We start from the raw sequence: 26988 nt of genomic DNA, 5'->3' as shown, positions 1-26988 counted from the left end.
TTCGACATGCTCGTCGATGCGCCATTCGACGCGCTTGTCGACGCGCCGTCTGACATTCACGTTGACGAGAGGCTCGGTCTGGGGTGGGTGATAGATTAGTGCGTGCTTAGATGGCCCAGGCAAGCTTACCTGCCTGACTTCACCCCGAGTGTGTCTCGGAGTCTCAATGTTGTCTTCCGTGCAGAGTTGAGCATGAAAGGAGAGTGGTAGAGTTACAGTAGCACACGGAAGTGACGTGAGCCTTGCGGGCGCCCGTAAACTCAACGTTTGTGTCTATTTGTCGTCTCACCAGATTTGGCAACCCCGATGTGCTCGGGCTGCTCCTGGCCAATCACAACGCGTTTAAAGGTCCTACTTAGGCCTGCAACATATCTGCGACTCGTGTTCCGGTCGTTTTCGCAGTATGTGTGCATGTCTTCAATGCTACAATAGTGAATAGATGTATGTCTAGTTACATAGACTGAAGGAATACAACAGATGGGGTTGCAGTATAACACACAAGCTATTCTCGTATTCGGTAGGGTTGTCTATCTACACTATTAGTGTACTGGTTCTTTGAGTTGCGATCCGTGAATCGTCGACTTGGGCAGATTGACCGCGGTGGTTGCTGTATATGTATAGAATATGTTATTACTACCATGACAAGGTCTCTATGTACCGACATCTCGGCCGTATCTGCGTGCAGGGGCAGTAGGGCAGTCGCCCGGCGCAGTTGGTGTGCGTTGCGCGCCCCGGCCCTGCCCACCGTTGCGGTCACTTATCGCTCACGCGCCCGCCTTCCGTTCGTTGGCCGTGTTTACGTGCGGGGCATTTGCCCTGCACGCTCGCGGTCGCTGTGCGTGTGTTGCTCGTCCGCCTGCTTGCCCTCTCGCCCTCTCGTCCGCTTGTCCTCTCGAGGCTCGCTCGCCCTCTTGTCCTCTCGAGGCTCGCTCGCCCTCCCACTTTCCCCCTCACCTGCTCGTCTGTCTACCCACCCGCTCGCCCAATTGTCTGCTTGTCAACGGATCCGTCTGCTCGCCCGCTCGTCCACCCGCTGCTCGTCCACCCGCTGCTCGTCCACCCGCTGCTCGTCCACCCGCCGCTCGTCCATCCGCCTGCCCGTCCATCCGCCTGCCCGTCCATCCGCCTGCCCGTCCATCCGCCCGCCCACCCGCTCGTCCGTCCGTCCGCCCGCTCGTTCACCTGCCGCTCGTCCGCCCGCCCACTAATCCGTCCATCCTCCTGCTCTACATCCGCTCGTGTGCCTGCTTGCGCGCCTGCGTTTGCATTTGTCGGCTGCGTCTGCGTGCTGGGCATTCGCCCAGCGCGCTCGCAGTGGGCAGGTGCTGTCGCCTGCCCGCTTGACCGTCTGCTTGTTCTCATACCTGTCCGCTTGCTCACCCGTCTGATCGTATATCCGACCGTCTGCCCGCCCGACTGTCTGCCCGACCGTCTGCCCGCCTGTCCGCCTGCCCGCCCACCCTCGCGCCGGCCCGTTGACTGTGTTTGCACGCGGGGCATTAGCCCTGCGCGCTCGCGGTCGACGCGTGCGTCGTGCTGCACGTTGCTGCGTCCTGTAGCTACAGTCAGCTCGCTCGCTCGTATGGCATTTGCTCACCTTAATGCCAGCCCTTCGCTACCACACCCGCCGTCCGTTCGTCGGCTGTGTCTGCATCCAGGACATTGGCCCTGCATGCTCGCTGTCGTCGTACGCGCTATGCTCTAACGACGTCGGTGACCGGGAGCGGGATGGTGAAGGTCGCAAACAGCAGGCGGAAGCGCTCGGCTCGTTGCGGGCTTCCGGGCTTGGCCGAGATTGGCGCCACGCAGCGGGCAGGGCGGCGCAGGGGATCCAAGATCGTATGTGATCTCAGATGCGCTGACCCCGATGTGCGTCCATATGGGGTACGCATCGGTACCGCCCTGACGGCGGGCGAAAGGGACCGGGCTGCCCCGGGGTGGCTGCTATAACGGGTAACGACCGACGGCGCCTCGCTCATACATGAGCGAGTGGCAGCTCATGTATGAGAACAAGCCACAGTAAGTACAGGCATTTATGTATGATGACTCTGTGCTAACTACAGGGATTTTATACAAACATATGCCTATATGGCCTGGAGTCACGTCAAAGAGAAGCACATATCACGAAAGAATGCCACAAGTGGAGGACACTTGCGGAGACACGGCAACAGGAGCTGGCAGAGGCGCGAAGCTTCCTCGCATCCCCAGACAATATCGCTGAGAGCGACATTGTTCAAGCCGTTCGTGCACTGGATGCAGAGATATACCAAGCAGTCAAACGGACAGCAGAGGGATGTCGCCTCAGAGGTGGCGAGGCCGATGCGGCAGTCATGGAGCGGATGAACGTGTTAACGAGACCTACGATGGCAGGATTGCTTCATGCCTTTCCGCCTCGGGAGGACGACCGGATCACCCTGGAGATGACTCTTCAGACCACAGTCACAACGTATGTTGCCGGGGTTATATCGTCTTGGACTCCGTCGTCCTCTAGTAGCAGCGCCAACCAAGTCATCAGCTCCATCTACAATCGCATGCTTCAATCAGGTAAGCCTACGAATCCGGCCTTTGTATGAAGGACGACGCTCACAACGACTGCAGAGCCACAAGCTGTGGCTGGTCGCTGGCGTACTCTGACCCGCAAATATGCCACGTCTAGCTCGACGGCGGCCAAGGACCAGGAGACATGGCACGTGCAATGTCTGATGGAGGATGCAACAACAATTTTGACAGCCTCTCGAGTGACGTCTTGGGACGAGAGCGACCTACGGGGAAACTTCGAGATCATTGTGAAGGCCGCCATGCAATTGCGTAGGATGGTAGGAGAAGACGTGGCTGGGAGCGAGTACGAGGTGTTCGTAGAGGAACAGAAGAAGCCCTTCCGACCAGAAGTGATGGTCGACGAACACGCACCTCGGCGGAAGCGTCAAGACAGAGTCGGAAGGCCCGTCATATGTGCGTTGACACTAGGGCTTCGTCGCACGGAGAGAGACAACCGCAGCGGATCGAGAGGACGCCTTGAAGTCAAAACGCTCGTCAAGCCGCAGGTGATCCTAGACACGATTGTTGATGACCTGGGTTTGGTCGATGATACAGAGTGAGAGGAGAGGTAACGAACCGTGGATGAGTCCTACTGCTGTCCTCCTGTAGCACGGATTCGGCCCCGCATCTTGGTAGCACTCGGTTGGGACGGCGACGATGAGACTACATATATATGGCTACGACGAGACGGCGGCGGCGACGACGATGGCGACGGCGACGGCGACGACGAGAGGACGACCTGCACACCCGTGTGACAGGTCTGTAACGCCGGGTAGTGCGGTCCGCACCCATAGGGGCGTACTTTCCATTTTCGATATGTCCTCATAGGAGTCCCTTTCACTCAAATGCCTGAAGATACTGTCCGCACCGTTCGTTTTGACGATCTCGAGCAGAGTGACCGACGATTATTGATATTGAGCTTCTTCCTTATTAGTACATAAGCACTTACTGACACCTCAGTGTCACCGAGGGGGCGCGCTACGTGTCACTGTCACAGTACATTCCGTCACTGGCCCACGCAGATGTCCTCGGCAAGTGTATCTCAAGTGTTTCCACGCAACGTCGTTGAGTGTTTAGATACTGTGCAACTGTAAAGAGAAACAGATTAGTGACGTACCTCTGGCCGCATAACTTGAGCGATCATTGAATATTGAAGCCCAGTCCTCGGTTAGATGGCCGAGTTGATAACTCCAAGATCTACGTTATGTATATGAGCTCTTGAACATGAATGGGGACGACACGACAACGAATATCCTCTCTGCGCATACTAGTCGTCATCAACAGCGCCAACCTCGTCCTCGTTGAACACCAGTGTCACCGGACTTCTGCAGTAGTCCTATCGGCAGCGAGTTCTCTACTTCTCTATCATTATGCACGTACCTCTTCTCTTGTCCCTGCGCGATACGATGACATCAGCGATGGTTTACCAACACAGTATTTTCTACGCACATTCTCGTTCCAGCTGAGCTGAGCTTTGAGCTCTGTGAGACCGAAGAGCATGACGACATGATAATCTTTCATGAAGTATTCGCCGAGTTTGCCAACGGCCTGTTCGAACGACTCTGGACTGACTTTCGCGTGTACAGTACAGAGCGTAGAGAACATAGCTACAGGTCGTCAGTGAGTAGCGTGACACGGAAGGCTGATTCCAGAGGCAAGCACACCTGGTTCCTCGTCAATCCACTCATGGATCTCCTTTAACCCTTTGTATGCTAGAATTGTTGATTGAATTCCTTTCAACCGGAAATGTGATTTTCGAAGTAAGGGAACACAAAATTCCCTCTCTTCTTCCACTAATCGACCCTAGAATGGTTCAGCACGACGTGAGCATTAACATCATAATTGATAATCGAAGCAATGCTCCGTATTACACGAGGAATGATCTCTGAGAATACGCCCGCAAGTGCAGGTCTCCCGTCGGCGGATAAGAACGTATTCGCTTTGCGCTTTGTATGGTCAGGTAGTGATGCGTCGAATGCTACGCTGGCTTTGGTTCCGTAGGCATGCTTCGCAATCCGAGCTGAAACAAAGTTATCGAGGTGGAACCAGAGCGCGCCTTCCGCGACTGCCTTGGACCTTGAGTATTTGTTGATTATGAACGCATCACGACATTGGTTGTGGAGGATACTTACGTCTGTGTCTCCGGGCAAAACAGCGCCAAGCCCTCGGTTCGTGCGTATTCCTGGAGCCTAGAACGGAGGAACGGACTGCTTGCAAACCCTCCCACAAGCATGATCATCTACGCAGCGAGTGGAAGTCTTTTTTTGGGTAATCAACGCATAGTAAGAATCACTCACTGTTATACCATCTTTGGTGCGATCACGTTGGTCTTCGATAGCTTGTTGTATGGCCTCGATAGACGGCCTGAATAGCTCAGCTATCTCATCACTGCATACGCAGATGTTTAGGTCACTGATCAGTGCAATGCACACTCGTTACTAGGCGATCAATACATACCCCTTTAGCGATATGGCGCCTCGCTTGATGTGATATTTATCTTCAAAGTCACAAGAAGCCCCGAACTTGATGTATGCCGACTTCGAAGGATCTCTGAAGGTTGGTTTCGCTTTGGTCTCAAAGCAATCTACCATCGATTTAAAATGTTCCTCGCTGGCAAAACGGGATCCTTCCAGCTTTGCTATATCTCGGTGGATTAGAATACAACACAATAACTGGACGAAACATGGCACAAGCCTTACCTTCAAACAGTGCGCGCGCTCGTACATTCACAAAGGTAGACCCTTGTAGGACACCTGGACAGAACACTGCTGTCTCAAGGCTGTCATCGCCTGTAACGGACACTGTGATACTTACAGTCTGTAGCGGAACTTTCAACCACACTCATGGGGGATGTTGCCATGATTTTGTAGGTGCTGACATCAATGGTACCTCCGCCCGCATCAACAATCATTATATGGTTACCTCCCTTTTGGGGGATTCATTAGCAAGACACGGCGGATGAGCATTGAATGAACCTTGATGACATCTCCTGCTAGTCCATTGACGATGCAGAAGTGAAGGCTGGCTTCTCCCTCAGTAACAAAATGGACCCTAGCGCGTCCGGCTTCGGTGTCTGGTATCAAGCCGGCCATGATTGCTGCGCGTCTCATCTTGGTCTGCTGGCTGCCTTCCCATCCGTTTGGGTGACTCAGAACAAACTCGATGCTAGTCCCAGACTCCAGAACCTCCCTTCCGAGGGGGTGTGACTCGGAGATGAAGTCCGTCGCGCATCTGTAGAGGTATCGCAAGTAATCGGCGAAGATCTCGACGACAGACTTGTCGATCCAAATCTTCGGCAATCGCTCGCCCCTCGCCTGCTTGCCGCTCGGGCGAAGACGTAGTTTGAACCTACGTGCAAAGGTTGAGAACGCTTCCCGGGACAAGTGGAGATGTCGTACCATTCCACGCGGGTCCATTGTTCCCCTTCAGCCTCACTGTCGGTAGCGTCCGATGTGGCTTCAGCTCCAATGGCTTTCACTTCGCCGTTCTCGTCGTAATAAAGCACGGAAGGTATCTTCGTGTCTCTGGACCTGTTCTCGCCTTCCTGACCGGGAAATCTGGAAGGCATCAAAGATCAGGGCATTGCGATCATTGTTGTGAGAGGCACACCTGGTAACACTCAGAACTTTTGGCACCTCTCCAGGGTCTAGGATACAGAATGAAACACCGCTGTATGTCGTCCCAACGTCTATGGCCAACACCAGCTTGCGAGTCGTCCCGAGGTATGGTTCTCCACGGGGCATGCTGAGCGTGGAACAGCTGTGCAAGCGGGACAACTCTCCCGCGAAGGCGCAGTATTTAAATAAGATAGAGACTGACCTCCGTCACCTCGTGCCCGACAGTTTGACCACATCGCATATTGTCAGGTTTGACAGGTATTTTTTTTGCGTACCGATAAAAGAACTTAGCGTTCTGAGATTGCTTGGGATGATGTGGGGCACGGAACCCCTGTTTTGGTACATCAGGGAAAGCGATTCCCTCGAAATTCGACCTGCATCTCACCGGCGGTCATTTACGATCCTAGTGGCTCAGGAAACGTCGCGCGCGATCCAGTGTCTCACGGCATGAGATTGTTGCTCAGCCCGATGATCGGATCAAGATCCCGCGCGCGGGCCGTGCTTTCAGTCTCGCAGACCCAGCGCAGACCCGGTACATATTGGAAGTGCCAGACATTTATGAACATACTGGGTGCCAAATAGAGCTTGGCGAGCCTACCTCGACGAAGGGTGTAGCCCCCGCGGTGCACGTTGATGGGAAACTGCCAGGGAATCATTCGCCTCCTCAGCTACAGTCCACATTCATTGTTGCCAATGTTGGAATCTCCGGGTGAGTGCCCGAATGCCGACACACCACACGGCAGCGTGATGTTGCTGTACCTGCCATATGGTACCTCACCATCGAATACGGACTGCTAAAGCAGTTCGACTCATCGGCGGCGCCTGTATCTACACTTCGCACGTTTGCCTCCCTGCGCCAGCGAGGATGAGACAAACTGCGCGAGTTCTTTGATTGTTTTCCGTGCACGCTCGCTCTGCTCACGCAAATTTTCCTGCTGCCAGTACTTGGCCACCGGTGCTTGCTCTGACAATCCACACCATGTTTGTGAGCTATCCGCCAGCCAATTGGCCCTCTTCGTCGTTCGGACTCGTCTCGAGTGCGTGTGTGTGTCGAGGCAAAGCCACTGAGCACGTGAGAATGGGATGTTCCAGCCATCTGGGTCTGAGATTGCGGATCACTATTGCTCACGCCTGAGACAATGGATCGGCGTTGATCATTCCTGAGACTGTGTCTCGCCTATGATCCTCGAACTCATACATGGCACCAAACGAGCGAAATGTGGCATACACTTTTCCTGATGTAGGTTGCCGTGCGGCAGCTTGCCATGATAGGCTATCCGGTTCTTACCCGCATCCCAAGGAATTCCCGACCGCTATGTCAGTACACCATGTACATTGATATGCAAATACCTGGAAGCTCGGTGACCTCAATTGAGTTGGATATACCTCAACTGGAGTCGCGAATGAGTCGTGCACGGTGAACTATTCCGGTACGCCGCGAGGCGACCTGAGGCCTAGCTTCGCAAAGTCATCTCCGCCTTCTAGTTATCAGCCTACACGTAATACGGACGCTCCCGGCCTTCTGCAATTCTACTCAGGGATCAGCACGATAGCATATGACACGCGTATCTTTCACTTCGGAGAAATTGGGCTTAGTGCAGAGCACGGGTCGTGGGAACCCGCGCGGGTAGCGGGTATGGGTATGCCCGGGTACGGGTACGGGTCACGTTTTTGTGACCCGGACCAAACCCGTACCCGTACCATACCCGTCACTCGCTCAAACGCCAGACGCCGCCCGCCGCGCTGGTGCCACCAACTCGAACAACGGCGACGCGCCAGAGGCAGTTCGCGCCTCCCGCCGCGTGAATACCTGCGCGTCCATCCTACTCTCACGCCCGGCCTCTCTCACCTGCTCGCTCTCGTCCGTCTCGCCCGTCTCGCCCATTCACCCACTCGCACTCGCCAGCCCTGCACCACGTGCTCGTGCTATTACACCACCCGAACACAACACGCTCGAAGCTCGAACGCGCGACTTCGCAGCCGACGAATGGACATCGGGCACACACGCAAGGTGAGTGAAAAAACAGGCGGGCAGGTTCGCTAATAGCGAGCACAGAGTGCAGCAGCTCCGCGCAGCATCAGTCTGCTGCGCGACGCGTACGACGACCGCGAGCGCGCCGGGCCAATGCCCTGCATGCAGACGCGGTCGACGAATGGGCGGCGGGGCGGACGAAGGAGGAGACTACCGGGCGGGACAGCGAACGTTCAACGGGCGAGTCGACGGGCGCGTGGACGGGCGGGCAAGTGGGTGAGTAGGCATGCGAGCAGGCGTGTGAGCGGGCGGGAAAGCGGGCGGGAAAGCGGGTGTGCGGGCGGGCGGGCGAGTGCGCGAGTGAGCGGGTGAGTGGGCAGGCAGGCGGGCGAGCGATCAGGTGGGTAAACAGGCAGGCGGACGAGTAGGCAGGGCGGGCGGGCGGGCGGCGGGAAAGCTGGCAAACGGACGAGCAGGTGAGCACAATGCCGGCCGGTGGGTGAGTGGGCAAGCGGGAGGGCAGGCGGGAGAGCGGGCGGAGAGTGGGGAAATGGGCCGCACGACTTCCAGGCTCAGACGTATGTGTTGGACGAAATGATAGTGAGACAGATGGTTTACGACTTACTCCAGTGGCTACTGTCAGCAGACCGACACGTATGTCAAGTCTGCGACTGTGGGTGCAGCGCGAAGCTCTTCTATTCTTGGCGATATTGCGCCAATCAGCATCTGTACCACTCGCGGAGAATGAGGCATAGTACGTAGGAAGTCGGATATGTCAAGCCAATGACTGATTTGTTCCTCCTCAGCGTCGAGGAATGCATCTGGATGTGTGGCCTCAAAGCCTACGCCGACGCCGTTCTGGGTACCCTTGGTGCGAATAGCTCCAGCGGTGCACCATTATTGGTGTTGAACTCGTTGCCAAGGTAGTATTTTGAGACTACACCTACGAGTAAGCTGACATGTTGACTTCTAGTCATCATTGATTTTCCCGGACGAGCCTACTGCGAGAATGGACTCAGGTAGTGCATGGGCGGCACACAAGCGGGACACGCAAGGTGACCGCAAGCATGCAGGGCGAATGCCGAGCCCGCAAACGTGACCGACGAATGGACCGCACGCCTGAAGATGCTGCGCACATGACAACGGCGAGCGCGCAGGGCATTCGCCCTGCGTGCAAACACATTCAATGGGCGGATCGCGGGCACGGGTGCGAGGGCGCCGGGCGGGCAGGCAAGTCGGTGGACGGGCAGGCAAGTCAGTGGACGGGCAGGCAAGTCGGTGGACGGGCAGGCGGATGGGTGGACGGGCAGGCGGATGGGTGGGCAGAACGGTGGGACAGGTGAGTAGAATGGGCAGACTCAAGCGACAAGGCAACCACGGGCGGGCATAGGGTGCGGACCAGCACCGCATGCACGGCCGATGAAAGGGAGGCGGGCGCATGAGCAAACACAAGTGACCATGGCGGTGGGCAGGGCGCGCGCAACACATCAACCATGAGCACCTACGTCACGTTCGATCACCCACGCATCCATGCACCTACTTACCTGCAGACCCGCCCACTTGCCCGTGGACCCGCGGACCCGCGTGCACCCGTGCAGAACCCGTACCCGCTGTCACGGGTCAGTACCCGGGGCGGTACGGGTACGGGTACACCTCGGGACACCCGCGGGTGTACCCGTGCTCTGCACTAATTGGGCTGCAGCCACGTACTAAGTAGTGATCACGCGGGATACGCCCGGGCCACTCAACGCCGCATAAGTCAGCCAGCGATTGTTCACTCGCTCTGAAAGCATGGCACCAGATGCTGGCATGCTCATGTATGAATACCTGTTGTTAGCACAAAGGGATCATACATAAATCCCAGTACTTACAATTCCCCTTCATGTATGAAAGCGCAGTAATCACTGCAGCCGGCGCCCCGCTCACTACCCGAAAGGGCAGCTGCCCTTTATGGACCACCCAGGTCACTGGGCCCGGGCGCCGGGGAGAGCTCGCGGCGGCGACCCTACCCAAAATGGGCGCCGTCGCGCGCTCTTCCTCTTTGGGTCCTGTCGCGGGCTCATCGGGCGAATGCGATCGCAACGAGTGATCAGCGAGATCTGACGTTTTCTGGGGCCAGGTACAGTACCGTATATAGTGACTTCTTTGGCACCGTGCCTAGATGGTTTGTATCTAGATCCGGCAGATGGATAACATGTATGTCGTGCCCCATGACATATATGCTGCACATGTCGCACTCCTCGACATACACTAAAGGATTTGTTCGTCGCAATGACAATGGCTGCTTCAAGCCTTGATGCAATTCGCATGAAGGGCCAAGGCAACCCTCCTATTTTGGTATGTTTAAGGCCCTGACAAATCATCATGCTCGGTCAAATGCAGCGGCCTTAGAGATCCACGATATCGACACTACGCAGTATACTAAACACTACAGAACAGGCGGATAACACTGCAACACTGACTACGCCATACTACTCCTGCTCATCGCCCGCCTCTTCGTCGCCCGCCTGTCCGTCGCCGTCCAACCCATCACTTTCCCATCCGTCGCCCATAGGCCCACACAGTTCGTCCTCCCACTCCTCATCCATATGCTCCCACTGGCATGCCTCGTGGGCCCTGCCCAAAGGCTCGCTCGCCATGCGTAGTGCTTGCAGTATGCTGCGGTGACTCTTGTTGATGGGTGGGTCGTGCTTACTGACGTGTTGTTCATGCTCGTCGACACAGCGCCCGACGAACAGACGCGTTCGTCAACGGTGTGCCCGACATGTTTGTCGATGCGGCGCCTGGCGTGTTCGTCGACACACTTGTTGACGCATGATTCGTGTTCGTTGTCGCCCTGTTTGTGCCCGTCATCCGCCTCTGTCAGGTTCTGCCCGAGCGGCCACATCCCTTTGTACCCGCCAACACACTCACCCTGTCAACGCCATTCGACACGCTCGTAGACGCACTCGTTGACAAGAGGGTCAGTCTGGACTCTGGGGCGGGTAGTAGATTAGTGCATGCATAGATGACTAGGCCAGGCGAGCTTACCTGGGTAAATTCACCCCTGAATGCGTCTCGGAACCCCAACCGTTGTCTTCCATGTAGAGTCGAGTACGAAAGCAGAATGGTAGTGATACAGTAGCACGCAGAAGCGACGTGAGCCTTGCGGGCGCCGGTAAACTCAACGTTTGTGTCTATTTGTCGTCTCACTAGATTTGGCAACCCCGATGTGCTCGGGCTGTTCCTGGCCAATCAGAACACGTTTAACGGTCCTACTTAGGCCTGCAACATACCTGCGATTTGTGATCGGGACGTTTCCGCACCGTGTATGCATGTATTGTATGCTGGAACGGGGATTAGATACATGTTTAGTAGGATTTACGACAGCAGATGAGATGTAGGACAACATTCTCGTGTTCAATAAGGATATCTAGTGTACTGTCCTGGTTTTCAGCCGAGTCTCGAGTCATAATGGGTGTTCAGCCGAGTCTTGAGTCGTGATGAGTGTTGCGGCGCGATACATACTGGACTCAATGATAACACATTCATTGTATATATAGATTGTATTGCGCCATTACATTTCATTGAACGTTTGAACATTGCACACAAGTGCGATGTTTTCAGATTAAACGAAGCCAGCACACGGATCTATTCTACATGCTGCATGCGCCCCGGCCCTGCCCACTGTCGCGCTCACCTACTTCTCGCTCATGCGCCCACCTTGCGTTCGTTGGCCGCGCTTGCGGCTCTGCACGCTCGCGGTCGCCGTGCGTGTGGTGCTGGTCCGCGCCCTATGCTCGCCTGCCCTCTCGCCCTCGCCCTCTCACCCGCTTGTCCTCTCGCCCGTCCGCCCTCCCAGTTTCCCGCTCACCTGCTCGTCCATCTACCCACCCGCTTGTCTGCTTGTCAACGCATACGTCTGCTCATCCACCCGCCGCTTGTCCACCTGCCGCTCGTCCACTCGCCCGCCCGCCCTCTCCGAGTCGTCCATCCGCCCGCCCGCCCGCTCGTCCACCCACCGCTCGTCCACCCGCCCACTCATCCGTCCGGCCCCCTGCTTTCCATCTGCTCGCGCGCCTGCGCCTGCATTTGTCGGCTGCGTCTGCGTGCTGGGCATTCGCTCAGCGCGCTCGCGGTGGGCATGTGCTGTCGTTAGTGTCTGCCGGCTCTCCTACCCGCCCAAATGCTCACTTGTCCGCTCTTCTTCCCGCCCGCATGCGCTCGTCCATCCTATCCATCGGCACGTCCGCCCGTCTGCCCTGCCCGCCTGCCCTGCCTGCCTGTCCTGCCCGCCCTCGCGTCTGTGCCTGCCAGTGGGCTGCGTTTGCACGCGGCAATATCCCTGCGCGCTCGCGGTCGACGCGCATGTTATGCTGCATGTCGCCGCGCCATGTGACCATGGTCAGCTCGCTCGCTCGTCTGTGTTTGCACTCACCTCGATGCAAGCCCTTCGCTGACACACCCGCCGTCCCGGGCAGTTCGTCAGCTTCATCAGCATGCAGGAGAGCAATGCGTCATGCACGCTACGCTCTGACGACGTCGGTAAGTGACGTGGGATGGTGGAGGTGGGATGGTGGAGGAGGGATGGTGGAGGAGGGTGGAGGTCGCGAATGGCGGGCGGAAGCGCTCTTTGCGGCCTTCCGGGCTTGGCCGAAGCTCACGCCACGCAACGGGCAGGGCGGCAGCGCAGGAGATCCGAGATCGTATCCGATCTCAGATGCGCTGACCCCGATGTGCATCCAAATGGGGTAGGCTCGCATCGCGCGCCAGTGGTACCGCCCCGCCGGGGCCGAAGACCGGGCTGCCCCGGGGTAGCTGCCATTTCAGGTAATGACCGACGGCGCCTCGACGGCGTCTCGCTCATACATGAGCTAGTGGCAGCTCATGTATGAGAATAGGCCTCGGTAAGTACAGGTGTTTATGTATGATACCTTTGTGCTAACTACAGGGATCTCATACAAGAATATGCCTATATGGCCTGAGCATGGTCAGTAACTCATTCTCATTCAGACCATCGTCAGACTCACCAGCAGAAAGATCTTTGACAGTATTGGGAGCGCAGCCCAGCAAGTAATGGACCGGGTCAGCATTACCGACGGACTTATGGGACGACTCCAGCACCAATCCCAGACGACAGTGCCAGACCCGCGACACCTTCATGCCGAGCAAGCCCGTGTAGATGAGACCTTGCGGACAGGCACTGACAACTCGACGCCATACTTACAGGTACGTTTGACCACAATACAACCCCACAGGAAAGGACAGACGTGTATCCTCGCAGTATAGCGAGCGTGCAAGCGCGTGCCAACCCACAGCAACAGACACGAATGTCGACTGTAATTCGAAGTCATATCACCAACAGATACCCTCGGACTCAATGAATGAACACCTATTGATGGACAACCGTCGCATACACAGCGATTTGCACAACTGTCGGGAGCGGTTGCATCACTATGAGGAGGAGCTGCAATCGTCCCAAGCAAATTACGAGCGACTGGTGGCTAAGGTGAATGCAATGACGGGTGAAGTCAGTACGTGAGCCAGGATCTTCTTACCATTTTCCCGCAGCTCGCGGAACGCGAAGAGCAATTGAAGCACAAGGAACAGGAAATGAAGACGCTCTTGGAGACACGGCGACGAGAGCTGGAGCCTGATGCTCGCAGCTTCCTTGGTTCTACAGACACCATCACCGAGAACGACATTGTTCAAGCTGTCTGTGCACTTAATGCGGAGATATACCAAGCCATCAAGCGGACAGCAGAAGAATGTCGCCTAAGAGGTGGTGAAGCGAACGCGGCAGTCATGAAGCGAATGAGAGCATCAACGGGATTTAGGGTGACAGAACTCCTTCACGACTTCCCACCTCGGGAGGATTGTTGAGGAGGGACCGTGACGCGGCGCTTGTGACGACACGGACACGTGATGGACGAACGGACTGTAACGGGCGCGCGTAGACACCAGCTACCTCAGTCGAGTACCACGAGGACGCGACTGAGGTAAGCTCATTCCCTACTGTATTTCTAGTCCGAAGATGCTGAAACTGTAGTATTAGAACTTGTAACTTTAACAGGTACAGTAGCAATCGAGTCGAGTACCACAGGACGCGACTGAGAACTTGTAACTTTAACAGGTTATGAGCCCCGTCTCGTCTTTCTGATCGCTTCCTCGTACAAACCGACGACACTTTAAGGGCACAACCACCCGCTTTCGACTATTCCACGGCAAAACCACCGTTTTCACGGCATATAGTCACCGAAAACGCATATACCCACGATGTCGGACGACAAGGATAAAGTAATCATCCTCCCTGAGAACTTCCACCTAAATCGCACCAACTGGGTGCAATGGAAGAGCAAAATCCTCACTATCGTCGAACTGCAGGGAAAGCTAGGCCATTGCTCGGAAAGACGACCGCGCCTAGCCTGCCGGCGCCACCCCACCCCAGCCGAAGTGACCGAGCTTGCCAAATGGAACAAGAACGACTTGCACGCGAAGGCAACCTGCACGCTCAACATGGACCTATCTATCTGTGGGGTCGAACCCTTGGTCTTACGGCGTACGAGTTCTGGACGGCTTTACTGGCGATAAAGGAGAGACGGAGCGAGCTGGCGGTTATGAATGCCGAGGAGTACCTGAAGAAGTGCAAGTACGTCCCCGGCTCAGACATCCATGCTCATTTCGAAGAACTCCGCCGTCGTCGCAAGGCGTGTAACGAGATGGCCTCACCCCTCACCGACCACCGCTTCGCGATCATAATCTGTCAGTCGATGGGCGATGTCTATAACCATATCACTGCTGGGCTGCTCACGAAATCCGACCCTGAAGACGTTATCCTCACGATTCTCGCCGTCCATGACAACGAGATGTTGCGAACCGGACAACCGCAGAACCCACTCGGGGTTACGCAAACGACTGGACAGGGCGAGCCTCAAACGTCCGCGTTCATGACGGCCGCGAAAGCGATTATGATATGCGATTGGTGCCTATGGAAGGGGCACTCAAAGGAGCGCTGTTTTTGCGAGGGCGGAGGCATGGCGGGGCAGCAACCGGCGACCTGGAGGTCACAGCCACGACCGAAGAAAGGATCGCCTGCCGACCTGGCTCATCCCACTCCGAACGCACCTGCTGCCAACGTCACTACAGCTACGCCGAACGCTGTACTGAACTACAATGTCTTCATGGCAACCATCACTCCTGCACAGCTCGATTCGTCCGATGGCATGATACGGGCATACCTCGACTCAGGCGCCAGCCACCACTACTTCACGGACCGAGCCTCCTTTTCCGAGTATCTACCCTTGACACCACACTCCGGAAATAGCGCAAAACGAGGCGCAGACTTCACAATAATCGGGGTTGGCTGCGTCCACGCAGAGATGATCATCGATGGACGCCGGTCCATTGTAACCTTCCGAAACGCCCTCCACGTACCAGACTTAGCTGCGAATCTCATCTCCCTGTCCCGGATCGACGCAGGAGGATGCAACATTCAGATCAAGGGTGGAGAGATGCGGATAGTCGGGCAGGATGGTGGTGAACCAATCCTCGTTGGAAGGATGACGACCAACAACCTCTACGAAGTCACCCTGACTCGAGTCGACGGGAAGGCGATCCCAAACCAGGGCGCAGGAGATTCCCCACGCGCCTTAGCGTCGTTGACGAACGCAAAGGCTGCCGACGTTCATACCTGGCACCGCCGCCTTGGACACGCAAGCGAGCGTACGGTGATGGAGATGGCGAGGTCTGGCGCTGTTGAAGGAATGGCGATTGTCGGTGGGATGCCTCAAGGGAAGTGTGAGGACTGCATCAAAGGCAAGCACCCTCGCATGCCTTTCACGTCGTCGAGCATCGAAGAGGACATATGTGAACGTATCTATATCGACTTGACCGGGCGCGCACGCGAGGCGTCGTTCGGCGGTGCCTACCACAGCATGACCCTCCACGACGGCAAGTCCTCCTTCGAAGCCCTTGACCTACTACAAACCAAAGAAGCGAGGGAAACCCTCGACTCGTTCAGCAGCTTCAAAACGATGGCAGAGCTGCAAACGAACAAGAAAATCCGTCGCATTCGCACTGACAACGGACACGAATTCGACAATGCACTCTGGGCGGCGTTCACCCGAGAGCATGGGATCATCCACGAGACAACAACCCCGTACACGCCTCAGCAGGACGGAGTAGCAGAGCGGGGACACCGTACCTTGGGGGACCACGCTAGGTCGATGCTGTTCGACGCGGGCTTGCCAGTGGGGTTGTGGGGCGAGGCCTACAAGACTGCGACCTACGTGAAGAACCTGACAGCGTCGGCTCGACAGGGTGGACGGACACCTTACGAGGCCTGGTTCGGACGCGTGCCAAACGTTGCGCACCTGCGAGCGTTCGGGTCTACCGCATGGGCGAAGGTACCGGACGAGACCCGTACCAAGTTGGACCCGAAGTCTATCAAGTGCATCATGGTCGGTTACACCGAGAACGCCAACTACCGCCTATGGGACCCGGCAACCGGACGTATCATCTGGAGCAGGGACGTCATCTTCGAAGAGGGGCCGGGACACCGGACGTTGATCCAGGACGCACCCACTACAGTGTCGGTCGAGGCGGCGGAGCAGCCAGCTCCCGAGTCGGTGGACGAGGCTGGCGAGGCGCTCCAAGTCGAGAAGCCCGAACCTGAACTTGCACCAGAGGACGAGAGCGCACCTATTGAGGCACCGAGGGAAGTGGTCGCACCCCGTCGATCTGGGAGGGCCACTGTGCCGAGTCAAAAGCTCCGAGAATCGCACGAGTCGGACGCACGCGAGGCCGAAGCACGGAGCAAGGGGGAGCCGTGGGCTGACGATGAACCGGGGGAGAAGAGTCGTAACCAGAGTCCCGAAGGCGCATACCTGGCGATGTTCACCGAAGCAGTCTCGGCTGGCCAGGACGATGGCGTCAAATGGTATCGTGGCGGGCGGACACCAGAGACGTATAAGGAGGCAAAGCAGCAGCCGGAAATATGGACGCCCTCGATGGATAGCGAGATCAGCGGACTAGCGAAGATCGGCGCCTGGGAACTCGTACCTCGCACCCCAGACATGAACGTCATAGGGAACAAATGGGTGTATGCTCGTAAGTTCGCTGGCGACAAAGAGGCCGACGGGAAGTGGAAACCGAAGGCTCGGTTGGTGGCGAAAGGTTTCCAGCAAATACCCGGGGTCGACTACTTCGAGACGCACGCCTCTGTCGTGCGGTTCGAATCCTTGCGACTGGTCTGTGCGACGGCCGTGGTCAGGGACATGGAGATGGCACAGGATGACGTCGAGAAGGCGTACCTGAATGCGTCCCCGGAGGAGGCTATCTATATGGAGCAACCTGCAGGGTACGTGTCGAAGGAATTCCCACGCACGTCTGCAGGATGGTACGTGGGCTGTATGGATGCATGCAGGCAGGTAACGACTGGTGGAAACATCTTGATGAGACGTACCAGGAGCTAGGCTTCTCGCGATCGCGGGCGGACGAGTGCGTACGGGCGAGGTTCGATGACGATGGACTAGCGATCACGGCGACATACACAGACGACATCGGGGAAGCCGGAGACACCGCAGCCGGTCTGGCGACTGTACGATCCGAACTCGCTGTGCGGTACCGGCTCAGCGGGGGAGGTGAGTTCAAGTATATGTTAGGCTCCTGATCGAGCGAGACCGGGCACAGAAGACGATGCACCTGTCCCAGCGAGCATATGCCGAACGAGTGCTTGACAGGTTCGGGATGAAGGAGTCCAACCCGGTTCGTACGCCACTCGAGCCAGGAAGCAAGTTGTCCAAAACAGCTGAGCCGGTGACCGCCGAGCAGCGAGAGGAGATGGAGAAAATCCCCTACCGCGAGGCCCTGGGCGCGATCATGTACCTAGCGGTCGCAACTCGACCCGACCTCGCTTACCCTGTTCAGCTGCTTAGTCGCTTCATGGCGAACCCGGGCTATGAGCATTGGCACGCACTCAAGTGTGTCCTCCGCTACATCAAAGGCACTTTAGACCATGGGATCACATACGACGGCAACCACGCATCGGGTCTGCAGCCCACAGTTTACTCAGACGCGTCGCAAGGCGACTGCTTGGACACAGGACGTTCGACCCACGGACACGTAGTCATGATGGCTGGAGGGCCGGTCTCATGGAGCTCGCGTCGCCAGGAGGTTGTCACTCTGTCGACTACCGAAGCTGAGTATATCGCCGCTGTGCACGCAGGTCAGACGGGAGTGTGGGTCGCCAACTTCATGGACGAGATCTACGTTCCGATAGAGCGACCTGTGGTCATCCGGATGGACAGCGCTGGAGGGGAGAGCTTGGCGACTCGTTCCGCCAACTTTTCGCGAGTGCGACACTTGCACATCCGTTACCATTGGTTGCGGGAGGCCATCCGGGGTAAGCAGTTGAAGATTATTCACATACCTGGGGCAGACAACCCTGCAGACATTTTCACGAAGGCTCTTACTTTACCTACTTTACTTAAGCACCTACTTACATGCGCGTCGCGGCCCCGGGGGAGTGTTGAGGGAGCCCATTCAGTGAAAAAACTCGCTGTTAACGGTACAGCCGGAGTGCATTTCGGCCGTTGTGAACGGTGGACCCGCCTCCGGCCGGAGGCCTCCGGCTTTACCGTTAGCAACGGCTGCCGGACCAACGGTCCGGCCGGCCTGGATGTCACTCTCGCTGCAGGGTCTGTAACGGGCGGCCGGAGCATCAGAAGTGGTTTGAGGCAGTCAACGAGACGGCCGCCCATCCCGCTGGTCCGCTACGGGTTTACCGTTGTTACCGGCTGACGCGGCCAACGGGCCGGCCGGCCTTTATATCGTTCTCGCCATTGCGTCTGTAGCGGGGCGGCCGGAGTCTCAGAACAGGTCGGAGGCAGCAAACTAGCCGGCCGCCGGTCGCGTGGCCTGCCTGCAAACGTGGCGGCCGGCGTAAAAACGTATCGCTGCGATCGGGGCGGCCGGATGGTGTCTGTTGTTGACATGTCGGGTGGTCCGACACACATGAAGTTTGGGACGGTGCGGCCGTTGCAGGCCAGATTGACTTGGAGACGAGGCGGCCGGCGCCCGAACGCCACGAACGGGACGGCCGGAAATCACAGGCATTGGTCCCAGGCGGAGCGGTCGATGTGGGAGGGACACGCTTGGAACGGTCCGGTCGGCCATGGTCTATCGTCGCTCCCAGATGTTTCCGCGGGCTGAATTGGTGCTCCCCACGGTGGCCTTCTCGATGACAGCGGGCCGGCCGGGGACCTTGACATTATGTTTGCAACGGAGCGGGCGGACTAGCAACTCCACAGTTGCCTCGGGGCGGCCGCATGCTGTCCGTCTGAATCAGACCGGTCGAATCTTTAATTTTCTCGCTCCCAACGAACCGACCGTCTGCACCATGTCAACTTTGGCGCTGTCCGGCCGGAACGCGCTCGTCTTAAGCGGGTCGGCCGGCATCTGGGACCGGTGGGCTCCAGCGGTGCGGCCGGAGATCCGTACATCAGAGTCGCACGGGACATACGGTATGTACGTTCCGGTCGTGACATTAATGGCAGCGTGTCAGCGTTGCGGCCGGAGACTGTGCCCCTATTGCTCAACAGGCAGGCCGCAGGCTGATGGTGCTCATCGGACCGGCCGGGGTATGTGCCCCGCCTCTGTTGGCGTTGCAGCCGGTCACCTCCGCACTCATAACAAACGGAGCGCCCGCGACACACCCCGGCTCTAACGGTGCAGCCGGAGCCCGAGAACCCTTCCACAGGACGGCACGGCCGGGGCCACAAACGTGCAGTCAACGGACCGGCCGGAGCTCAATTGGTCCTGTAGAGGTTAGTAGCAGTGGCAAACATAGACATGTGTGGTTACACACAGCGGCGTATTCGGCACATCTTGGCCACTGTGAGATCTGGTGAAATAATGCTGGCGACACATCAGATGCGAGCAATCATACTATGTCTCACCACTTGTTTGTCTGAAATAGAATTTTGTGGGAATCTTCACTCAGCGGGCCATTGAGACATATTGTTCTCGAAAGTCCCTGGATACTGCTATTGCTCCAGCTGTTCATGCTGGTGTATGCCATTAGACATCCAGTTCATGAGATGCGCTACGCGGTGAAGCCCATCTTCCCGCCTGTAAGTCTCGTCCCTCTGGCTCTCCACGGGGCCAGATTGGTCGATCAACACGTCCGCCGTGTGGGCAATTCCAATGTGCCGGCCTGTGAACCTCATGGACCCGCTGGGTGACCCACCTGCACCGGCCGGTGAACCACACGCGCCGGCCGGTGAGGCTCATGCACCGGCCGGGTGACCCACCTGCACCGGCCGGTGAACCACACGCGCCGGCCGGTGAGGCTCATGCACCGGCCGGGTGACCCACCTGCACCGGCCGGTGAACCACACGCGCCGGCCGGTGAGGCTCATGCACCGGCCGGGTGACCCATCTGCACCGGCCGGTAAACCACACGCGCCGGCCGGTGAATCTCCTGTATCGGTCGTTTCAGGATGCAGGCAGACCAAGTGTGCCACCCAGCTGTCATACGTCATGCATAAACCGTGCAACTATCTCTGTGCAAGATCGTTGAATCGAATGCGCCGGCGGGCGAACCACGTGGGCCGGCTGACCACACAGACGCGCCGGCCGGCGAACCACATGCACAGGCCGGTGGACTTCATGTAGCGGCAAATAAGGGTGCCGACAAACGAAGAGTTTTCCTCAACTGTGATGCGATATGCATGAATTGGGAAACTCTCGCAGCGCAACATTTTGGAATACAAACATGGATAGGCATAGCCAAGGTGGCCTTATCTGATAAAGCATCCAGTTTCCCGCACAGCGCTGAACATGGGGCAGACACGTGTAGTTGGTGCGGACACCACGAGGCGATGTTCCGCATCCCTCGCTCAACTTACACATAGCTTTCGTCGTCCACACCCTTCCCTCTCTTTGTCTTTCCCAGCCATGACCACAGCAGAAATCACCGAAGAGTATTGTGCGTATCTAACGGCGATGTACGAATACCATCTTGCTGGCAATCCGGCCGGGGCCTGTCTTGCCACGCCTCCCCGTCGTCCCCTTCCGGGTCTCTTCCTGAATGTTGCCCTTGTGCGCCAGGCAAATTGTGCGGGCGAGCAGCTTGCGAAGGCCTACTGCAATCGCAGTGAGTGTTGTGTCCATCATACGGTCTCTCCTCGGGAGCGACCAACGTCCCCATCTAGTTACGGTCGATTGGGACGCATCTGTTGCGACCCCTCCCATGCAGCCTGACATCCCATTCACACACCCGGACGCGCCCGCCACGGTCATCGACTCCGAGAAACGAATCCTTCTTTGGTACTTGCCCGGGGTCCTGACCGATCATTACCGGGTACGTTCGCCGTTGCGGGATTAGACATGGATTGAGCTGAAAGGCCCCCAGAATGTCATACGGCAAGCCGCGACCATCCTCAATCCCATGGTCGAAGTCAATCACCCGACCGATGATGGCCCGTGGCGGCAGCAAGCCCAATATTTCAGAACCCCACGGGCCGGTGATGAGTTCACACCGGGATCTGTGGCCTTTTCCCCCGGGTGGTTCGCGCAGGCGCACAATGTATGTCTCATTTGAATCTGTGTCAACTCTCGACTCATGGTTCCCAGGAGAGAAACTCCAGGCCCGCAGTGTCTGTGCTTCTCCGCAAGGCAGACTCCGTGGGCCGAGAGTGGCTCGAGGCCATGGTCGAGCCGCACATCATCATCTCCGGCATGCTCCACGTCATGCACCCCCAATTGTACTCGAGCGGGATCGCATCGCTGCAGGCTTTGCGAAGCGACCCGTCCCGAGCAGCCGTGGTGAACATCTGGAGCAATCCGTTCAATGCGTTGTCGGTCATGCTTAACAGGCGCAGCCGCTTACATCAGGACAGGATGTCGTCAAAAGAGTGGTACGACATGTTGCTCTCCGTTGGCGGAGATCCTCAGCTGGTTATTCGATTTCCCACCATTCCCCTTGTCCTCCCATACAAGACCGGTACAATCGCGTCGTTCTCTGGTGCACGCCTACCGCATGAGGTACCGGAGTCACAGGCCGAGCGGGTATGTGTAGCATACTACATGCGACCAAATATTCACGCATGGGCCCGTGTGGCCATCGCTGGGTGGCGTTATCTATGGGATTGAATAGCCTATGCTATCCGTGATGACGTTTTGTACGAAGATTGTGTAGCAATCAATTACTGTCATCCATTCAATTAATGCCCCAATGTCAACACTCCGGCCGGCGGCACAGATGGGGGCGCCGGCCCATTAAATCGCCGGCCGGCGCCGTTCATGTCTCCGCGAGCAGTGCAATGGCACCGGCCATTTATGTCGTTGCGTCTCCACACCGGCGCTGTATGGATCATATGCACCTGAAGCATTCTATTTTACATTGTCATGCTACTTGTCTGCTATTTTATCGATGACCAGTGGATGGGCTCGGACGCCGAACCGCTTGAACCAAGTGTGACACACTGTCGCTTGCTATGTACCTGCGACGCGGCGGCATACAGCCAGCTCGCGCTCGTTGGCCTCTGCTGCTGCCGTCCAAAACTCTATCTCCGCCGCGATGTAAACGTTCATCGTGTGCATGGAATCACTAAGCCGCTCCAGCCACTCCAGCCCCTCCGTCGTCAAGTCCTTCGGCATGTGCTCCCTCCCGAGAAACCCAGGTTCGAGGAGCTCCGGCAATACAGCAAGGTTGATTTGTTGAGCATGGCAGGTTACCTTGTCCTGTGGACTCGGTTTAGAGTGGTGGTGGCTGTGATGAGATAAGGCAGCTCACCCGCAGAGTTGCTACTTGCAGCTTTTCTTCCACTTGCCGCAGTTGTTCCGCCGACACCTTCATCTGCTCGGCGATGATTGGGCCCATCTCCCCCTGGCGTGTCATAATAGCATCGAGGACGGTTTCGGGGCTCAAAAGGCCTTGGGGGCTGCCGTCGTCCTGCGTGGCCGCCGGCGGTCGAATTTCCGTCCTGATCGGTGCTGGCATCTCGGGTGGCATTCCGACGCCCTCGACAACTGCAACCAAAACTTCCTCAGGTTCCCGGCCGGCCGGTGCCATGACCCCCCAGTACTTAGGTAAGGCTTCGGCAATGCCGTACTCTGACGCCACTTCAGGCTTTGCAAGCTCCTTCAGCCCGGCCATCAGGGCAGTCAGGGACTGTGCCGGGAATAATTAGCGTGGCACCCCCATATATATGCAATAGGTACCCACAATTGCACGCACAAGGGTTGTAAGATCCCCCGGGGAGTTTTCATCCAGCGCGAGAACATGCATAGCTTCGGCGGCCTTGGGGGCAAAAATGTGCCTTTGGGCAGTCTCCAGGAGTTCGGCAATTGTTGCTTCCATCGTGAATTGTGCTCGAGATGGTCACGGTAGTGATGCAAAGTGTGTTGGAACTGTGGCCTGCAACTGATCGGATCGTGATCCCTCCACATTCTCACGGAGGTCACATGATTATTTCGTCATTGCCTCGCTCCAGGCGCCGGCGTAGGTTGCAGAGACACGTGTGCTAAATTGCCGAGGCACCACACCGTCCGGACTATGGCGAAAGAAGGCCGCATGACTTCTATCCTTCCACCTTTCACAGTGTGTGCCTGGTCAATGGCCGGTACATTGAGTTGCAGAAGCACCAGAGACAGTGGCTGTTTAATTTGCCAGGTTTACATTGGCTTCGCCCGGTACTGTGAACGGCCGGCCGAGGGGTCTGCCGAAAAGCCCGGCCGGCCCACGCCGGCTCTTTACCTGTAGGCCATGACAGCCCAGCATGGCGGAGCATACTCCTCTGGGTGCTATCTTTCTCCTAACTTCGTACATGTACCCTCGAGGATTCTTTGGCTTTTTCGGAGAGCCGATGACGGCCGGCCGAGATGCGCGCCGAAATCCTCGGCCGGCGGAGACCCGGCTGATTCTCGTGATGCAGTCCACCCGTACATGATTCACAGTTTTCTATGCTGTGTCGAGCTTACAAAAATGTTAGAGAGTTGCTGCATTTCTCACCGGACATGTTATGGCCCCCCCGAGACTGTGTACGGACGGCCGAGAGTTCCGCGTTGCCGGTCGGCCGGCGAACGCCCAGGGTATAGCGGCAGTGTCCCATACTGGCTTCCAGCACAGGCCATGTCTCATCAAGTTACCTCGTATTGGCGCATTGTATCCTTCAGCATAGGGTCGTCTCCGCAGATGGGACTTCAGTAGTCAGCGTGCATGGGATTGGATCATACCGCATTGGCATCTATGTACATATCCATATACATCTGGTGAGCGTCCTTGTGTAGACGTTCGTACATTGCGGCTTGTCTGCGGCAGTGAGGTGAAAATCCGGGGTAAGGGTCATCAGCCTCCACGTTGGCCATGTCCCGCCATCTCTGACTTTCATGGGTGAAGTATCGTCGCACAGAATCTAGTTCGCGCTTGAGGATACCGGCTTCTTCTTCCAGTCTGTCAACCTTTGAGCGCGCCTGAAACCAGTGGACACGGTGGACTGCCCCATTTGTGAGTCCGGTTGCCGTGCCAATTGTGTTCGGCCCACTTACTGACTGCCAGCCCATTATCACCTATAATATCGGCTTCCACGTCAACGTTCCACACCCAAGACGGTGATATGTGGCGCTGCCCTCGCTTATTGGGCTCTGCTATTGCCGTGCTGACTTTGAGGTCGTCTGGCTGCAACGGCTGATATTTCCGCCGGTCAGCCTCTGACATGCCAAGGACCAGCATTGCCGCACGAGCTCTTCGATAGATGGCGGCCTGAATCTGGACAGCACGGTCGAGCTTCGTCATCGAAGTCCATGCGCGGGTGCGCTTGGTATTTCCTTTGCCGCGCCGGACACTGGTACGAAACTGAAACGACTTCTGCCCAAGCAGCCCCCGCAGTTGTTGAAGGGCATCGTTAGCCTGCCCTCGCCGAAGTACCATTTCCCGCCTTGCAAGCGGTGGGATTCCATGGTCCTCGCGCACATCAGTTGGGAGGTTGGATGGTAGGCCGATCGCTGTCTCCTCAGATATTGCCCGGGAGTAGGGAGGAGGAGGCCGGCTGTTGAACACTGCCCACGGGCTGTTTGGCTGCCGGGGGACAAGAGGGCCCTCATCTTCCCAATCGTCGCCTACGTCGTCCCCCTCCTCCGCGCCCTCCTCTACTATTAGGTGGTTGCGTCGGGCAATCCCATATGCTCGACTGTGGAAGCGGCGAATTCGGGTCTCCAGGTTCTTCCGCTCTTTACCCAGCTTTAAGAGCTGTGCCCCGGTGGCCTTGTCCCCTATTTGCTTTGCGTGTTTCTTCACTTTAATCCTGCCTGGAGTTGAGATTTAAATCGTCATTTATGAGGAGGACACACGGAACTGTATTTCCTCCAGCTTTAGGCCTTCTGCAATCCAGGCCGCAGTGCCAATCGTGGCATCGTCATCGCCTTCCTGCTCTGTCAATTCCAGTTGAAGTGCAGCCTGGGATGGGGCTATGGTCCACATGAGAAGGCCGTCGGCCGGCTGTTCATACACTACTCACCGATCTGTTTTGGAGGTTGGTATCGGTCCATAACCTTTACGTTTCGGAGGCGTTGCCTCTGCGCCGTATCAAGCTCTGCCTTCCAAGCCTGCAGCCGCAGTGGGCTGACACCTGCTTCCTTCGCCGAGAGGTCGCGCTTCATGTCGGCAAGCACCGGCCGATTAGCTTTGATTTTCCGGCGAAGGGATGTAACTGCCCCGGATGTTAGCATGCGCCGGCCGGTGAATGGGAAAGAGACGAACCCATCGTGATCATCTTCTTCCAGTTCCAGTCGTTCATGTGCCGATCGAGTGTTTCTTGCCTGTGAGAAGTGGACATGGTTCTTGTACTACCTGATATGCGATTCATGCATGACCACTGCGTCTCAACGATCTCGCCATCAACCTCGCCGGCCCCGATCATGTACGTCGGCGAGAAGCAATACTCGCACTCTGGTTTGTGGCCGTGGACATGAAAGAGGCCTATACACTTGTAGAGGACAAGACGGGGCGGTATTGAAAGGTACGGGCTGTGCTCAAATCGGGCGTTCATGTGCACACCCCACTGACACATGATGTCGTAAAGTACGATGACCCGGGTACACCCTCGCGATCGGTATTTCAGCGCGTTTGACAGAGAATAGTCCATGTTCATCTGGCGCTCTCCCTTCTGGAAGTTCACCACCGAATGTGGTACGAAGCACCCATGCCTGGAACAGGCCGTCGCACCTATCCCCGTCACGGCGAGCTTGTGCCTGTCGGCATTGGCTTGGGATACAGCCTTATGATCGTTACATGTAGATTTCTATGACACGCGCACTTAGCGTATTTCCTCCGCAACATTGCCCTTTACTCACCACGACGACCTCCTTGGCCACTTTGAGATGCTCGGCGTACGGGGTAGGATTGACCATGAACATCTTGCCTGGCATGAGTGGCACATCATTCCCCGGCACACGCATCTTCATTTGCTCAGCGTGGAAATTGCCGTCCATCGCATATCCACGCGCGTACAAGTACCTTGACATTGAGTTAGCGTTCGCCGGCCGGTGGTTGCAAGCCACCTACTCTCTGTCGTCGACCTGCCAGTCATCAGGTATGTTAATACCCGGCTGCGGACAGGCCGCACAGAAATGCGCCAAGTCCCCGTCGCCCGGCGGTCCACGCCAGGCCGGGCCATATCCAAAATCCTTCTTAGCCTGCAGCAGTGTCCACTGGCGACTGACTCTGCTGAGTTCCCGATAGCGATCCTTCTCGTTTGATTAGCCTCACTTCACATTACTGAGTGGAACTTGACCGTTTCGAACGGTCCACCCGGAGTGCATTTGGCCCGTTTCGAACGGTGTACCCGGGCTCGGCCGGAGCACTCCGGGTCTACCGTTTGG

The 26988-nt window shown here is 57.0% G+C and overlaps 5 protein-coding genes across 5 annotated transcripts; 2 read left to right on the top strand and 3 right to left on the bottom strand.

The window, feature by feature from the left end:
- Positions 1–2363: 2363 nt before the first annotated feature.
- B0H18DRAFT_1126908 (uncharacterized protein) lies at positions 2364–3098 on the top strand (the record flags this gene model as incomplete). The annotated part of the gene is made up of 2 exons (XM_048035233.1): positions 2364–2544; positions 2599–3098. The coding sequence occupies 2 exons, from the start codon at positions 2364–2366 to the stop codon at positions 3096–3098; spliced, it is 681 nt and encodes a 226-aa protein (XP_047885581.1).
- Positions 3099–3805: 707 nt separating this feature from the next.
- On the bottom strand, positions 3806–6281 carry B0H18DRAFT_1088342 (uncharacterized protein; the record flags this gene model as incomplete). Its single annotated transcript, XM_048032232.1, has 12 exons — positions 3806–3874; positions 3988–4145; positions 4203–4331; positions 4412–4614; positions 4671–4777; positions 4836–4926; positions 4996–5176; positions 5238–5291; positions 5353–5464; positions 5514–5886; positions 5937–6095; positions 6148–6281. 12 exons carry the CDS (start codon positions 6279–6281, stop codon positions 3806–3808), a joined length of 1770 nt encoding a protein of 589 aa, XP_047885580.1.
- Positions 6282–21556: 15275 nt separating this feature from the next.
- Positions 21557–22260, top strand: B0H18DRAFT_889505 (uncharacterized protein; the record flags this gene model as incomplete). The annotated part of the gene is made up of 2 exons (XM_048041274.1): positions 21557–21698; positions 21764–22260. 2 exons carry the CDS (start codon positions 21557–21559, stop codon positions 22258–22260), a joined length of 639 nt encoding a protein of 212 aa, XP_047885579.1.
- Positions 22261–22602: 342 nt separating this feature from the next.
- B0H18DRAFT_1126903 (uncharacterized protein) lies at positions 22603–23470 on the bottom strand (the record flags this gene model as incomplete). Its single annotated transcript, XM_048035232.1, has 3 exons — positions 22603–22851; positions 22904–23281; positions 23336–23470. The coding sequence occupies 3 exons, from the start codon at positions 23468–23470 to the stop codon at positions 22603–22605; spliced, it is 762 nt and encodes a 253-aa protein (XP_047885578.1).
- Positions 23471–24524: 1054 nt separating this feature from the next.
- Positions 24525–26535, bottom strand: B0H18DRAFT_1126902 (uncharacterized protein; the record flags this gene model as incomplete). Its single annotated transcript, XM_048035231.1, has 6 exons — positions 24525–24605; positions 24662–25416; positions 25459–25575; positions 25626–25817; positions 25868–26408; positions 26461–26535. 6 exons carry the CDS (start codon positions 26533–26535, stop codon positions 24525–24527), a joined length of 1761 nt encoding a protein of 586 aa, XP_047885577.1.
- Between the last annotated feature and the right edge of the window lie 453 nt (positions 26536–26988).

This window comes from Fomitopsis serialis, assembly GCF_022376445.1.
Source record: "Fomitopsis serialis strain Sig1Antser10 chromosome Unknown B0H18scaffold_223, whole genome shotgun sequence".
Taxonomy (NCBI): Eukaryota; Fungi; Basidiomycota; class Agaricomycetes; order Polyporales; family Fomitopsidaceae; genus Fomitopsis; species Fomitopsis serialis.
Note: the sequence above shows the minus strand (reverse complement) of the source record. Positions and strands in the feature narration are given on the sequence as shown.